This window comes from Excalfactoria chinensis, chromosome Z (genome assembly GCF_039878825.1).
Source record: "Excalfactoria chinensis isolate bCotChi1 chromosome Z, bCotChi1.hap2, whole genome shotgun sequence".
Classification (NCBI taxonomy): domain Eukaryota; kingdom Metazoa; phylum Chordata; class Aves; order Galliformes; family Phasianidae; genus Excalfactoria; species Excalfactoria chinensis.
In genome coordinates, this window is record NC_092857.1 from 30,578,292 (window position 1) to 30,594,807 (window position 16,516).

A 16,516-nucleotide genomic window follows, 5' to 3' on the forward strand; every position below is an offset into this window, starting at 1 on the left:
ATTATTATGATAACAAATGGGTTCTCATTCCCAGATAATTTTTATATGGGTAAAGGCAATTTTTTCAGATGAAACAGAATCTCCAAATGCTGAATCATGCAGCTCTCCCTCAGATCATTTTTTTGCTTAGAGACATCTAAAATGTGACAGCAAGGTTACCTAATGCACTTCCAGAAAATGAGCCCTGGTATCTTTATTCCTATTCAGTTCCTCTACCTATGGAACACGGAACAGGTTTCATTCTCCAAAATGACAGTTTACACTTTCAAAATCAGGTTTAATTTAAAAACTAGTCAGTGCTCTCGTTCATACCTGGATCAAACTGAATAAGTTTGGAGGGTGTCACTGTAAAGTCCTTTCCCAGCAGAGCAGATATTTCATTGACCTGCAAAGAAATTAAGCAGTACAAGGCAAGCTGTGACCTACATCACCAAACCAATGCATTCTGCTCTGTGCTGAAGGTACAGCATGTCTCCTCACTGGGGTCCCAGTGAGACATGCCAAGCTGTATCTGGGTTTAGGCTGAAAAACAAAATGAAGGCCTACAGGATAGCTCTTCAATATGCAACTGTTGTTTCATCCTTGCTTGTGGTTTAAAACTTACCATCAAAAAAACATTCACTCATCTTAAAATCTTGCCCCAGGCTGCAGCTGGACAGCATCAGATCATGCTGGTGGTCACCAGTCCTGGGAAGCCAACTCTGGGTTGGGTACATAATGGCTTCTTGGAAGGGCAGCATCAGCCAGGCTGTGTTTGCCCATTCTGCCCTTTGAGAGGTCTTGGAAGAAGAGTTTGCACAGAGATCTGCCTGACAGCTCAACAGACTCTTTGGGATATGTGTGAATGTATACACGAAAAGGGTCACCGTTGTGTTTGAATTTGCTGGAGTCTGCAAAGGATAAGGCAGAATGGCCCCTGCTGAAGTCATAGCATAACTCTCACTGACTTCTGAGGGAAAAATGACGGAACTACATTTCCAATTAGGTCTATAATGTAACTGTAAGGGGACCTGTTAGTGTTTTGCCAGCAAGAACTGCTAGAAAATCTTGGGACTTCCATTCCAAGAGGAAAAATGAAAATTGTGATATAAAATTGCACAAAACCTATTTTACAAGAATAAAAATATACAGCTTTCAATTTATTTCTTCAAGCATACAAAATAGCTTGTTACTGAAGGTGTGAGGGTTCCTTGTGCAGAGAGATATAAGGAGATGGAGACTGGCTTACTGTAAAGCTGAAGCTGCAATAGGTGCTGGGCTGCTCAACCTGGGCAGGGGAAGAGATCCCAGGTCCCTCAATCAGGAACTGCACAGAGCCTCGATCCCTAAGTGGCAGATCCTGGAAACCCAACCTAACAGTTTGCTCTGCCACAGAAGCTCATCAGAACTACAACACTACTCCAAAACATGCCAGTCTTGTTATTCAGTTTCCAGTTAAAAACTCGTTTCATCTTTACCTTCACTGTGATAAAAGCAGAGTCAGCAGAGTGTCCTGCCCTGGTGATTTTCAGGGACACCATCCCCACGTTCTCACACACTTCATATTCAGTCTGCTGCATTTCAATGCGAGACCACCGTAGCTCCAGCCTGCAGGCAGAGGGAAAAAACAAACAAACATGTAGAACAAAGCCATCTGCCCTGCTGCCCCAGCCCTGCTGCCTGAAGGGTCTGTAAGGTGGCCTCTTGGCTGTCAGACTAGCCAATACACATATCAAGTCTTTGCCTCCCAGTCAATGTACTTGTGTGTGACTTGGCAGATTAGAAAGTGAGAATCAGTAAATAAACCCCACAGTCAAGCCCTTGTGTACTCCAAGCAAAGCCTGAGCACTGATTCAGAACAAAAGAGGTTCTGCAGCAAGTTTGAAGAGTAGTTTGTCTGTAGCATCGAACAGGCCAAGACAATTTATTGTGGTTCTCTGCACCCCTGTAATTTGTTTTTATTGTCTGTCCCCATTTCCTCCCTCCCTCCTTCAGCTCCAACTTGCCTCCTCTACTGAATGGACACACCTCAGAACTTACTGCTTTTTTTTCTTCATCCATAGAGTCAAAATTTCTGATATAACGAATTTTAGAATTGCCTGTAGAGAATTTGACTGAACCCTGGGAATCATCTGTTGCACCAATAAAGAGATCAACTTTTGAAAAGCAGAAGGAAGGAAAATGAACTGTTGTACTTACAGATCAACCTGAACTTTTATTCTAAAACACATGCCTAACCATACATGTCCAACCTGCGGTCTGTGGGCTGCAGGTGGCCCTGGGCAGATAGTAATGCAGCCCCACATGATCGTGAACTGCTAATATCACTATGTGATTCTTAGCAATATTTTTGCTCATAGCTCAAGCATGGACTGTGTAGGTGACAACAAAATGCACTGGAGTGGAGGGTGCTGTGCAGTGCTGACTGCATTCTGCACCCACCACACACAGTCAGGTCAAAACTGACATGAATTATACATCTATATGCACTTGCAACACTTGGCAAGTAAAACACAGTGATTACCAATAATAATATTTCAACATACCAAGGTGTGTGTGCCTGTGAATATGTGCAGGTTTTGTTATTAAGCAGACCCGTAATTTTTCTGATTTAACTATTAAACTTGGACATGTGATATTTCATCAGATTACTTAACAAGTTAACATGTTCACTAGTTTCAGGAAAACAAGGTCAAATATCTCACTAGTTCTATGGTTTTGTTGCCCTCTTTTAAATGTTTTAATAAAAAGTAAAATGAGCTTTGTTACTTATATACATTAAAGACATTAGGTATTTTATATGCAGTCCAAGACAACTCCTTTTCACTCAGTGCAGACCATAAAAGACAAGAGGCAGAACACCCATAGCCTAGACCTTCTGGTCTGAATAACTCCAGCACCACTGGAAGTTTCTTCCTGTCCTCCTGCATCCTCTGAACTCCAACGGGTAGACAGCATATACAGGCTGATTTATTTCTAAAGAGCACGTATGAGCTGAATGTCGTCCAGCAGCATTGAGATAAAAGTTGGCTTTCCATTATAATAATATCAACATTCACATGAAACTTTTCTTCCAATCCAATGACAGTTAGATAATGAACTATTCGACTATTCGCTATGTTTTAGTAATGCATTTAATATCAGTGCTTCTGTGAGCAAGCACAGGGCAGCTAGGGAATGCTCCTGTTAGCTTTGCTCAGATGTGTTTGTATATAGGGACATCTCTTGGCATAGCTTGTAACTGCGGAAACACTGTCCCCCGCTGTTCAGTCTGCATCCTCTCTGTCACTCAAGCAAGTGTTCTGCACAGCAGCTTGGAGTTTGAAGCCACTTTCTTCTCCTTCCTTTTTAAATAACATTGGTTATTTTTCTCAGCTACTTCAGATTACATAAACTGATTGAACATTCAATCCTATATGCAAAATAAATAAAAGAAACATTGTCTCCTTGGAACAGCTGCATCCCATTTTACTGTTTTTAGCATCAAATATTCTGCAACTTTTGCATGTGAAGCTTACCATGTGTCAGAAGGAAATTCTGATATCATGCTTAGTTGAAATCTTGAAATTACATGACAAAGAGGTTAATATACTCCCTCTGCCTTTTGTCAGAGCTCTTTTAAAAAATATGATTCTGTTAGCTTTTAGTGCTGGCATAAGTATCCCACCATCATGATCTCAGACCTGTGAGAAACAACTTGCTCTCAGCACAGGAGTGACTTCCAGCTGCAGGATCAGGCTCATGAAGCAGCAGACCTGTCCATAAGCTGCTATCTCGTATCTCCAAATGCTATGGGTCCAACTCACTTACAGCAAACTCCATTATATGTTTCTCCGAGACTCTAAATGTGCTCTAGTCAAACTAACCCTTTTTACTTTGCTACCCTGAGGGTATTCTTTAAAATAAGAAATGGTAGTTTACGTTCTTAAAATCATATCTAGGTTCACTTCTACTCTGCTTCAAGGAGGCACAGATTGGTTTGTTCTAAGCCAGAAGCCATCTCAGAGCCCTCAGCAGTGATCTGTTTGCTACACTGCAGTCCTCAAAACTGAAGATCAAAGTTACATTTGGGGAATCGCTGAATTTCCATTGGTATCTGTGACCTGAAACTCCAAGTTGTCTGAATGCACTTCCCACAGTGGATTGATGACATAAAATATAACTTTGCTATTTAAATCCTTTTGGCTAAACCCTTCATGGATAAGTCCACCTGAGAAAGAAAAGAAAAATCAAGGTAAGTCAAAAGCCGATTAAGCAAGAACCATTTAGCTCACTTGCACCATATGTTTACAACTTTTTGTTTTGTAAATCAGTTTTAAAGGACTTCGAACTTCCCTTAATCTGCTTAAATAGCTACACAGTAATATCCCAGTTCATTATAAACTCCGGCCAATTAGTTCCTTTGTTTATCAAGTGACCCAGTTCACCTATTCCTTTTTCATAAAGTTCAGAGTACATTTGTTTATTCTAGCTTTACTACTTCCTGCAACAGTCTTTCAGGTTTCCCACAAGTAGTTTCTCAATTGCAGCTACTAATAGTCTTCTGGAACTCTGTAGGGTTAAATGATGAACATGTAACTCAACTCTTAGTTCAAAAGATTTTCTGTTGCTTTCAAAACAAGCCCAACACTTGCCAAGAAATTTTGATTTCCTGTGTCAACCGAGCATTAACAGGATAGGTTTTGAAATTTGGTCTATTATGTCTCAAAAGACAGGGGTTATAGAGTATAGTACCTGTTGTTATATTTTCCAGGTAGCCATAATGAGGACCTCGTAAGATCTTAAAAAATATTTTGTCATCCTCTGTATTGGGGTCAGTTGCCTTCAGGGATCGGGAAGTAATATAGATCCCATAATTGCCATTCTTCAGCATTTCCACATCAGATAAACAACGGAGATGAATGATTTGGGGTGCCATTTTGTCCAAATGATCTACCTAAATCAAAATTAGACGAATGTATATTCATTTTACAGTATCAGAACATTCTCTGTCTGTACTACTTCTGCTAAAAGCACATCAGCCCACTTAGGATAGCAGCAGTCACTCTGACAAGCAGCCCATTCCAGTAGAAATCCGATACCCAGCTAAGTATTAGTTCCCATGAGAGGTTTCCAGGCTCAGTTTGGACAGCCAGTTGTTTCACTCAACATGAGACAGAACATACTTGGGAGAGAAACACAAATACTGTGTACATCTGCCTTGTTGTCTCCCACATTCCCCGTAGTCCTTCTCCATTTTCTTCATAGCAAATTTAAGTTCCATCAGTTTATTTGTTACCACAGTTGGACTCAGCTTTGCAACTGAGGTTTTGATTCAGAATACTATAGCAAATATAAGCAGGATGTCTTTCTTTTCTTAAATATAAACACTTTCTTTGCCTTTATATAAACATATATTTTTTTCTGAGTAATGTAATGTAATGCAATAGTAATTATTTAGTTCTCCAGGTTAATTATTCACTGAACACAGAAAGAATTCTTTTTAGCTTAAAAATATCGCTGTTAATTCAAAGACTTCAGCAAAAAGCAATTCTGAGCTTAGTCAAAAGCATTGCATCTTCCACCTTATTTATATATTTCTTTTGATTAAGCCTGTGGTCACACTTGCCTGAATGGTGAATGCCACTGGCTCGATCTGCACCCTGCCATTCACGATGAAGCCTTGATTAGTCCTATCTGTTGCAACAAATGTGAATCTGTCAATCTGGGAATCCCCACCCCGGTGCTTGTATGCAACATCCATATTGTCCACATCACGTTGGGTGAAATTGTACTGCAGTAGTACAGCCCCTCGGTAATAGAGATGACCATACTGGGGGAGCTGAGCCAAGAGGAAGGTAAGGTTTTCTTTGGCAGTGTCAGAGTCTGTAAGCTGCAGGACATCAGGAGAAAGGAGTACCATATTGCCTTCCACTAATCTTAACCCCATGTTCCTAGATAGTGTAGGCAAAGTTTGGTCAACTGCCTCCAAGGAGATCGTGAATGTTCCGTGTTTAGTCCTCAGTCCATTGCTGATGATGAATCTGGCAAAGAGAGGCAAGGTAGTCTTCAGCATGTGTTCTTGATTCACCATGTACTGAAATAAAACGATAATGCACACCTTTATTACAGGGCTTGCCTGTGGTGATACTGCAAAACACATGAGAACTAGAGCTGATTTGAGCTCAAACTCAGACTGTGGGGTGGATGTACAACTTAAAAGCATGAGAACAGATGGCCAGGTATACGGAAATAATTACACTGCATCTGCAGGAATCTGACACGATGCCAGAGGAATGGCTTTGAGGATAGACCATCAGCCTTAGAAGTCCTAACAGAGCTGATCTAATCTTCTAGCTCAGACAGAAATGGAGCAGATCTGAAATGACGGGCAGGCTGAGGACATAGATGCACATTTTATACATATCCTTAACTGTATCTCCAGTGAAAGGTCCTAACTTTATCTACAGCTCGCAGAAAGAGGTGCGTAAAGTACATAAGCTACCTGGACAATGGGTTTGATCTATGCACTGCTGCAAGCCTGTCATACCCAGTAATCCCAAACTACCTTAGAAAGAAGAAAAATTGGAAAAGAAACATAGAAATCCATTCTTATCTTGCTCTTCATAGTAGCTTAAGCACTAACCTATAAATTTCTGTGTATTCAGAAGAACTAACTAACATTTCTTCACAAAACTTAGTGAAAATTCTCTGAGATATTAAGATTGTGTGGAATATGTTGGGCAGAACTGTACAAGAAGCTAGGTTAATTTTTAAAATGTAGCTGTCCCTACCACACAGTCAGATCTGAAGAGTTATTGTCCCATGCTGGCAATTCGTATTAACAGCAGCATAGTTTCTTATACCTCTCTCCCAAGCAGTAATAGCTCCAGATAAACTAAAGACATTATTAGATTCTACTGGTACTTTTCTTTGACTAAACTACAAAAAGATAAAAGTATCAACAGCTGCAGAGAACATACATTGGAAATCTACCAGCTCAATATGGGTTTTTGCCATACAAGTGACAGCATGCTCTGCAGACATTTATCAAACTTTGTTGTGGATAAAAATGAAGACAAAACCAATCTAAGTTTCACTGCCGAGATCACTACTTAAGTATATTTTTTCTGAAAGAAAGAAATAACACTGCTCATGCTTGCAACAAAATTCACTGAGGGTATATGAAAATAAAAATTGCCTTGGAAATATTTCATGATCTCTTATGTGACATCATCACATAATTTCATTCCACCAAGCTTTCTGTGGTTGTGTGTAGTGCACAGAAAAGCTTATTGGAGTGTTTTTCAGCCACATTTGTTCTGTCCAAGCCAGATTTTCTTTGCTTTGCAAAGAAAATGTCATTCATATTCTTCATCCTCTGATTTCTTCTTTTCCTTTCATTTTTCTCATTTCCATAGCACAGTCTTTTGAAGGTACATATAGCCAAACTTTCACTGTTGATCTTGTTTGGGACAGTATCACTGCATGTCTCAGAATATATATGGGCCAACCTATCTGGCTGCTCTCTTATCTATCACACTTCCACACTGCAGTGGAATGAAGACTGGTTGACATTTAGATTTTCTCTCCTCTTACTCTCTTGCTTATAGACCTTGGAGAAGTATTAAAAGAAATACGGGGCAGAACCTAGTCTGCTTTTGCATGCTTTGAATATGTCATTTTCAGTAGGTCATGTAGCAGCTTACCACATCACACAGGCTGTCCATCTAAAACTCCTCACTACCTTCACCAATGCTGGATGATTAGGGTTTGATCAACTTGTAAGCAGGCAATATGCCATGAAGCAGATGGGAATGAGCACAGGCATAACAGGGACAATATAACAGTTAGAAATATGTTTACTGAGGATGGTATTCCCAGCTGGGAACCTAAAGACATCTGTCTGCACTGACCTAATGCTATTGTGCCTGTGCTAAAAGCATTGTGCTATTAGTAATCTAGCTAAAATCAAACACAGAACTAGAATAGTGATAATAAATAGTATGCTAGGGGGGAAAAACAGAAAGGCAAAACACGTTCTGTCAAGACCTTATCTGCATCTCAAAAAATCTAGGAGATTGCAGCTGAAGTGAGTTTCCTCCACGTCCTATGACAGCTGTTAAATCATTTTGGATGATATCTCAAACTATATATAAGTGAAAGACTTAGGATAATTCAGTTGGTGAAAATGAAGATTCATCCAGAATCTTCTACAGAATACCAGGCAGGAGCAAACCTCTCGTTTATATACACCAGGCTGAACATTACAATGCAAATGTTGTATGCCATTTGATTTCACAGGTGATGTGAAATCAAGCTGTCTGTGCCCAAGAAGTCCTTTTTCTCCTGCACTTTGGGGGTTTGGGGGCTTTGTTTGTTTCTGGTTTATGGCTGCTTCATTTCCCCCTTGGGAGTGGAGAACAGCCAATATTCTCCTCACTCTGATGAAATTTAGGGGACAACTCTCAGGCACAGTTCGGAGGACATGTTGCGTGGTTTGATTTCACCATTACCAATATTTCATGCTTTCTGCAGTTCGATGGCAATAGAGTTGGCTGTAGAACCTACCATCTGTCATGGCATTTAAAAGATAAAAATGGAATCATAAATAGTGCCAGCTCATTACAAAATTGAGCCAGCGTGTCAAAATGGAGGACATTAGCATGTACTTTTAGCATCCTGCTGCCAGCATCTGATGTCAGGTTGCTAATCACTTGAAGTCATCTGTCCAAACAAGCACTGCCAAATCTTTCTTCCAGGCCAGCAGCACCAAACAATACACACAAATTTATGACCAAAGAAAGTACTTCAGTGGAAGGTAAAAATCTGATCAGATCATTTCCCAGCCTCCTACTCACCCATTCCCCATAATTACCCATATAATTAACATAACCATTCCTTGTTTAAATAGTAATAGTATCATGCCACAATATTTATATGTCTATACAAAACCAAATTCTTGGCCAAATGTTAGCATCAAGGAACATCAACTATTGTGATTAAAATACTTACTGGAATTATTTATTAAAGAATCACAGTCTTACTTCTAATTAGGCTGACTTTCTAATTTTGTTCTAAGCTGTTGGCCTAAACAAAGGACACAGGCCTTATCTATAAGCATAGTTTTCCTAGAATGATTGGTCTATTTTTGTTAGCCTGTTACAAAACTCTTAATGATTTAAGCCACTTATACACTACCTATCCTAGAGCTTTCATTGTCTAAGGTAATTCTAGTTTTGGTCATAGAGTTTCACAACTGTATTGCTAATTTTCCATGCAGCCAAAGAATATTCCTTCCCATTTTTCTATTGTAAGTGGATAAGACAAATCTCAGAATTAGAGTAAATTCAAAATCAGAATTTCCATCGCTTTGGTAGAAGGGGTAGTTTTTAGTGTTTCAACTGAGGAGAGTCCCAAAATAAAGAGGTCTATTTGATATTTTTGTGCCCCACTTTCTTGGCTTGCATGGGAAAAACCTCTTAAAACAGTTGATGAAATGCATCCTTGCATCATGGAAAATGCATTTCAAGTCAGGAATCTTTTCACACTCATAAGTGTGTGAATAGCTGTGAGTTGCAACTGTTAGGAGCTAAACATTTCATTTTGCATAATCATAAATGAAAAATAATTAACTTTTCACATGGAAATCTTGAATTTTACAGAAAGTTCTTTTCCCATCAAGGGCTCTTTTTAGACGAAACTCCCAGTGTTAGCATTCTTCCTTCAAAAACTTCTTATTTACCTCTGAGCTATTTTTTTCTGAATTTGCTTTCTTCTAAAGGCACCTCTACTATCATTACCTAGAGATAATTCGTTGCATTATTCCATTCTCTTGCCAGTGGAGTTTTATTTAATAAAATAAGAAAATATTCACGTTGAGATGGAGCTTAGTTTAAACTAGTCTAAGGGAAAGGTTCAGAATCAGGTGAAAGTAAACTTAAATAGCACTAGACAGCTGAATGTGGCCTATAGGTTGCCAGGTTTGCTCAAAAATATCTGGCTGTCTGTATGAATTTCCGAACTGTTATGTCAGAGCAGAGAAGTAGTCCCATTTTCATCATGTTGAAGAAACACTTATGCATTCAATAAGCCTACAACACAATAGATGTGATATATATGAATAGACAGGCAACCAGTTGGCTAATAGCTGGATGGAGAAGTCAGACATATTAGAAATCAAAGAAAAATTCTGCAGAGGGTATTCTAAGCCCATCTCCCCCACTTAAATGTTAACATCTGTGTATGTTTGGGTGTTATAGTTATATTTAAGCCAGTATAATTTAGCAAATGTGGCTCTGGCTACTATTTCAGCATCGATTAGAAAATGCATTTATTACTAAGGCAGTTACAACTACATGTATTACAGTGAAAATATCTTTGTCATATGAATGCTCAGAATTTCCTCAGAACTTCCACTTTCTCCTAATAAGTATATTTTTTCTCAGCAGATACCCAAGAACTCCTAGGAGAAGGGTATGTGGAGAGGTTTTTTTAGTGTCTTACCTGAATGCATCTTGCCTTGAATCTGCCTTGGTATTGTGAACATAGCAGACTATCTGACTTGCTACATCCATTTGACTGAAGCTCGTTATGGGGATGTTAGGATAGGTAACATACTCTATTTGTCCATACTGAGGTGGGGAAGTTATCACATAGAGAAGCTCTTCAGGCTTGTTGGTACCATCCAGTGAAAGGAGAACATCAGTCGTAATGTAGCCTCGATCCCCTTCTGGTACCTTGAGTGGTTTTATGAAAACAGCAATGTCTCCTGCAGGATAAACAAAACAACACTAAAAAAGTGGTACTGAAGTGAAAGCTGATCTCTTACATATCATCTAGCTATACACAGTCCCTCACCAGTAGAACCATAGGATTCTAGGGAATTTCACAAAGGGAGGGACTTCAAGATATCTCTATCTATCTTCTGCTCAGAGTAGGGTCAGCCACATCTCAAGCAATTTCCAGGCTGCACAGGGCTTAATTCCATTGCGGCCTGAAAACTGGCAAGAGTGGAAACAGCATAACCTCTCTGAACACCTGTTCCAATCTCAGTTCCAAACTTAACATAGTGTTAGTCTAGCCTCACCTAGTTTAGTGCTCTAAGAGGTATCCCATGAGTGGTGACTGTAATACCACAGCATAAACCTGGAAGGCAGGGACAGTTTTGAAGTGTGTTTTGCTTACCTTATACACTCTTACCATTCTTCTGTGCTGCAATTTACTCACATAAAGCTAGTTTCAGAAGAATGTTTTCTACTCTGAACAGCAGCTGGGATTCCTGGGAGGCAAGGTGCAATGCATTGCTCTAGGCAGTGCTTTTTCAGATCTCAGAGTCACTTCTGCCGCAGATGGAACATCAGAGCTGTGGCTATCAGTGAAATCTGAGCAGATAGACTTTTTCAAAAACAGGAAATGATCTTTACCTTTTTCCATGTCCTTGATGTTTATGTAGAATTCTACAGCTGGAGACCTGTTGTACCCATCCCACAGATAAAATGTGAACAAGTCTTGGTTCTTGGACCCTATAGCTCCTGTGTGGATGTATCTCACAAGGTTCATATCCAGATCTTCCTGAGTGCACTTCATTCCGGTTTGAAGAGTCACCCAGTCTCTGCCTACCTAGAAAGAAGGAACATCCTTCAGTAAACAGATGCAATCTCCTATGCATCCTCCACAGTTAATTCTGGCTATTAGCAGCTATGACAGCAGATCGTGACAGCTTCCTGGCTTTCTTCCTAAGAATAGAGTCTTTGCACATAGAATATTTTGTGGTGTATAGCTGCAGTTGTTCCCAAGGATCTGTAAGGCTGAAGAAAATATAGATATCCCCCTCCCCCCCCCACCCCCCCCCCAAAAAAAAAAAAAAAAAAAAAAAAAAAAAAAAAAAAGGTAAATAGAATTTAGACACTTTTACTCTGGTAAGTACATTTCTACACAATTCTTGGTGAGACATCAGTAATATGAAAATTAGTTTGCTGACCCAACCTATGTTTTTTATTTCTTAATTAGACAAAGATGGTCAGATTTCTCTCCCAAACTGTATCTTGAAAAAAGGTGAGGAGTTGGCCAGGTGGGCACCCAGTGCTTGGGAATTAGGTGGGGATTAGTTGGCAGGTGGTGAGCTGTTTCTTGCGTATCACTTGTGCTTGGGGAAGTATCAGACATGCACTTATATATATATACATATATATTTACAATTATCGTTACTGTTATTTTTTTCCTCTTTCTTTCCTGTCTTAGTAAATAGTTTTTAATCTCAACCAACGAGCTCTACCTTGGTTTTTTGTGAGGGTTTTTTTTCAGTTCTCTTCCTGATTCCACATAGACAGTGGAATCAAGTGCACCCTCATCTAGTCTGCAGATGATACCAAGCTCTGAGTGGTACAGTTGATACAACTGAAGAAAATGATGGCACCAAAGGAATCTGGACAAGCTTGGGAACTGGGCACATGTGAACCTAATGATGTCCAACAAAGCCAAGTGCAAGGTACTGTTCTTGTATTAGAGTAACCCTCTATATGTGTACAGACCGCGAGAACGCACTGACAGCAGCCCTGTGGAGGAACTGGGCTTTTGGTGAACAAAAAGCTTGACACGAACCAGCAGTATGTACTTGCAGCCCAGAAGGCCAACTGTTCCTATCCCATAAAGAAAGACTAAGGAAGCTGGGGCTGTTAAGCCTGGAGAAGGCTCTGGGGAAGATTTTCATCTTCCCTCTACTATTGTTGAGGATATTGGCCTTAAGTGCCGAATCCTGTGAGAAAGCATTGTTTGGTTTAAATACTCCTTCTACTTTTGAACTAGCCATAGCAGTCTACTTTAAAACATGAAAGAGATTTGGGAGAAAAGGAAGACAAGCTTCATTATATCCTAACAAGACGGATTTGTTTGCATGCCTACTTTTTGCTGAAGTACAAAGACTAACCTTGAGTTGAAGCTGGCCATTTTCTGGAAGTCTTTCAAATAAGTAGTAAATTCTCTCCCTAGGGGTATCTTTATCTTCAGCTGACAGAACAGCACTAGAAATAATTCGAGTTTCACCCATATGCACCTCTATATTATCCTTCCTGCAAAAATTAGAAGTTATATATTGATATAACAAAAGAAAGACAAGTTTTGCAACACATAATTTCTCTTCTGGGAACAGAGATTACCCAGATGCTGCCAAAAATAACTATTTCATTTCTTCTTCAATATAGAAGAGAAGTATACAGGATAGACCAGCTACTTCCAGCAGTGGTGAAAAACAACAAAGCAGCTACCTACAACATTCTGGAAATTACTACATATGTCTTTTCCCCCAAGTCCTATACCATTTACTCTCTCACAATGATGGCAACATAACCAAAGAGGTTGTGATAACATGTTACCACTACTACAGACCATCAAATATTAGCTCCATTGTTACTTTAATAAAAGATTCTCTTTCAGTTGAATGCTATTTTTTTATCTTTAATAGACTCTACCCTACAAAATCCTAAGTGATTTCTCTATGCTCCACACTGCAAAATTTTTCTGTGTTCTTGATCCAGAAGAAATAGTCATCATTAACCACAGCAAAATTTGAGAGAGCTTTGAGGAAAATCCCACATGGTTTGAAATAAGTCCAGAGAATTGCTTCAGCAAAATTCATTGACTGTGTCTGTTCTGTTTCTGTTTTCAGCTAGTACAATTCCTCCATTTTGCCTTTGCATACTCTGCTTTACTTTGTTGTTGTTGTTGTTGTTGTTGTTAGCTACCTTATATTCACATAATGTAGCATCCAAATCACATTATAAGACTATAGAAAAGTTTCAAAGAGCTTGGAGGGGATTCAGTCACCCCAGGGACGGGACCTGCTCAAGACATTCTGCTCAGAGGGCACAGTGCAGGTTCAAAAAGGACAGATTCCTTATGCATTTTGGCAGCTAAGCTCTGCCTGATTCAACTGAGCATGTGCAATCCATATTATTTCAAAGACCAAATAATGGTGGGTTTTTGCAAAAATTGCCGAAGACATTTTTCCTGGAACAGCCATTTCATTTGCTAAACATGAAGGGCTTGCTTCAAGATAGAGTAACAACTAAAAATTATTTATTGGTATCTGAAAATGTAATTACTGTCCTTGGAAAAAGAAAAAGAAAAATTGAGTTTTTTTCATAAAGTTTCCATATTCAAACTAAGTATGAGGCCTAGAGATTTCATATCTGGCAAAACTAGAAGCAACTAAAATGGGATCATGTAACAAGGTATGTCAAGTCACATTAATGACAGGTCAGGCAACTTTAATGTTTTACTCATGTCACTGATAATCACACTGGGGCTTTGCAAAATGAAAGACCAGGTGTCCGACCCAAAGACTGTGTAAGCTAGGGAATAAAAACTCAAACAAACCATGACAAAAGATAAACACATTTAGGTACATTCTCCAAATACATTCTAATCCCAACACATTTTTCTGCATAGCAGTTAGTCAGTTAAGTCTTTATAGCACCCACATATCTGATTTTGAGATGAAACTTTCAAGAGGAATGCATGAGGGCCTTATATTCCCCAAGGGTACTCCTTGCTAAAGGATGCAATCCAAGTAGTGACAGATTGAGTTTTTGGCAGTCACTGTAGATAGGGACAATTTGCCAGACATTCTTCAGTCTGTTGACCACAGCTAATGGAGATGAGAACTGAAACTCCTGAGGCAAAAAGGTACACTTAGACCAAAGGGTACTGTCGTGTGTTCATCTGTAAAACACTGCAGTGGCTTAAGGGAGCTCCTGTGCCGCAGCAGAGATGTGACCGCTGAATATGATGGTTAAACTACTTCTATGTCACGTTGGACAAGTTAGAGTACTACTGCCTAAATGCTGGCATCATACTACTTCACAGTGGAAGAGTAACAGGTAAGAATCACCACAGTGGAAGACTAACAGGTAAGAAGCATCAAGAGCATACAGTGAAAGAGCTGTTTGGCAAGGAAATGGATCAGTGTATGCTACTGTTCACAACAGAAATGGCAAATTAGCATTCCCAGCGAGAGGAAATGGTTTCTGGATCCAGCTGGGCAAAGATAAAACACAGCTTCCTGCTCTCCATCACATTTCTTCAGAAAACAAAACAAAAAACAATGAAAAACAACATACTAACCCTTAACAAGCAAAGGACAAACTAGCAGCGGCATTTAATCATTGATTATCAAATCTGATATGACTACACAAACTATATTCTTTATTCTAATTCAAAATTGAATTCCCCCCTAGTTATCACTATATGGCCCTTGATAATCCTCACTAGAAAACTAACATTTGTTATTGTAGGAAGATCTACATTGTAAACAAAACATTCAAAATTGTCTAGAATAGTAAATGTAGGTCTGGTTTGAAGATAAGCCAAAACTAGACTATTCTGTAGATAAACATCCTGAGGGATCAAAATTCCTATTTTAATGGCAGCCTGCTTGACAGGCTGTGAGTCATTTCTAAAATGTAGGCTTTGGAGCCATATCCCCAAAGCTTTCAGGCCCCCAGCTTTCCATCTGCCTGCCTAAGGCTGGAAAGCAGCCAGGAGGATGGAGTCCCTGACAGTCTCTGTGGCTGAAAAATGAGGATCCCAAGGGAAAGGTTCCCTGCTGTAATGTCCAGGAGGTTCAACTCACTCACAGCCAGCTGTTTATATGAAAATTGTCTGCCAGGAGATTTCTGACCTGATCTAATTCATTTCTGAATTCTAGTTTTGGACAACAAAAGAAGTTAATGTATACCTCTTCAAAAGTTGAATTATGGCTGAGAAATAGAGTACTTTTAGTAGAAAATAAAATAACCGCCAAACTGAAAGACTTTGCCCAGTGAGGCAAGAAGATATCAACTTTGTAGACTCTCTCATGCCAAAATCCAGAGTTGCTTCCAGAGGGGTTTCTGACACAGGCAGTTGCCCTAGAGAAAAAGAAAGCAAAGCATCTGGGATAGACAGTGTGGTAGACGTGTTTAAGCACTGGGGCTCCCTGGTCCAATTTTGAAGTTGGTTGTGAAAGATAAAATAAATGTGTTGTCCGTCTTTTTTACTATTTTCTCTGCAAATGTAAATACCAACTCTGTTTTCTTAATATTTAGCAACATGCCCTTCTTTCTCTAAAAATGCTTTTACAAAACAGACTAATAGTGAATGACCCACATGGAAACATCTGCGTTGGCATTAGTCTGTGACTAATTATGGTGTCCTCTGCCTATCAGTCACTGATTAGCTGTTTTGATCATTTTTGGATCATTTTGTCTGAATTTTTTCCTGTCAGAGACAGGAACATGTGGCTTACTTGCTCAGCACTGGTTTCTCATCATTAACTGGGATGACCTTTACTGAAATGGTTCTGAGGACTTTATGTTTCCCATCTGATAGCTGGATTTTAAAGCTGTCATTGAGATTTTCTGAATCGTCGTGCATGTACATCAGTTTCATACCTATACGAAAAAAATAGGAGAGAGAGAAAGATAAATAAATCTGTCTCCTGCAAAATATTTTGTACTCTTTTGCTCGGCTTCCATCACCCTTCTTCCATCTTCCCTCTATATTTTCCCTGGCCACATTA

The 16,516-nt window shown here is 39.4% G+C and overlaps 1 protein-coding gene across 1 annotated transcript in view; it reads right to left on the bottom strand.

Annotated features, from left to right (window-relative positions):
• The window catches only part of FREM1 (FRAS1 related extracellular matrix 1), a 56,907-nt gene that overhangs the window by 14,523 nt on the left and 25,868 nt on the right, over positions 1-16,516 (bottom strand). Inside the window, exons 20-28 of the mRNA XM_072359528.1 lie at positions 16,244-16,388; positions 12,887-13,028; positions 11,385-11,580; positions 10,465-10,729; positions 5,588-6,002; positions 4,714-4,915; positions 4,045-4,189; positions 1,458-1,587; positions 313-385 (exon numbers count right to left, since the gene is read on the bottom strand). Of these exons, the coding sequence (XP_072215629.1) occupies positions 313-385; positions 1,458-1,587; positions 4,045-4,189; positions 4,714-4,915; positions 5,588-6,002; positions 10,465-10,729; positions 11,385-11,580; positions 12,887-13,028; positions 16,244-16,388 (1,713 nt within the window). The remainder of the gene's footprint in view (positions 1-312; positions 386-1,457; positions 1,588-4,044; positions 4,190-4,713; positions 4,916-5,587; positions 6,003-10,464; positions 10,730-11,384; positions 11,581-12,886; positions 13,029-16,243; positions 16,389-16,516) is intronic.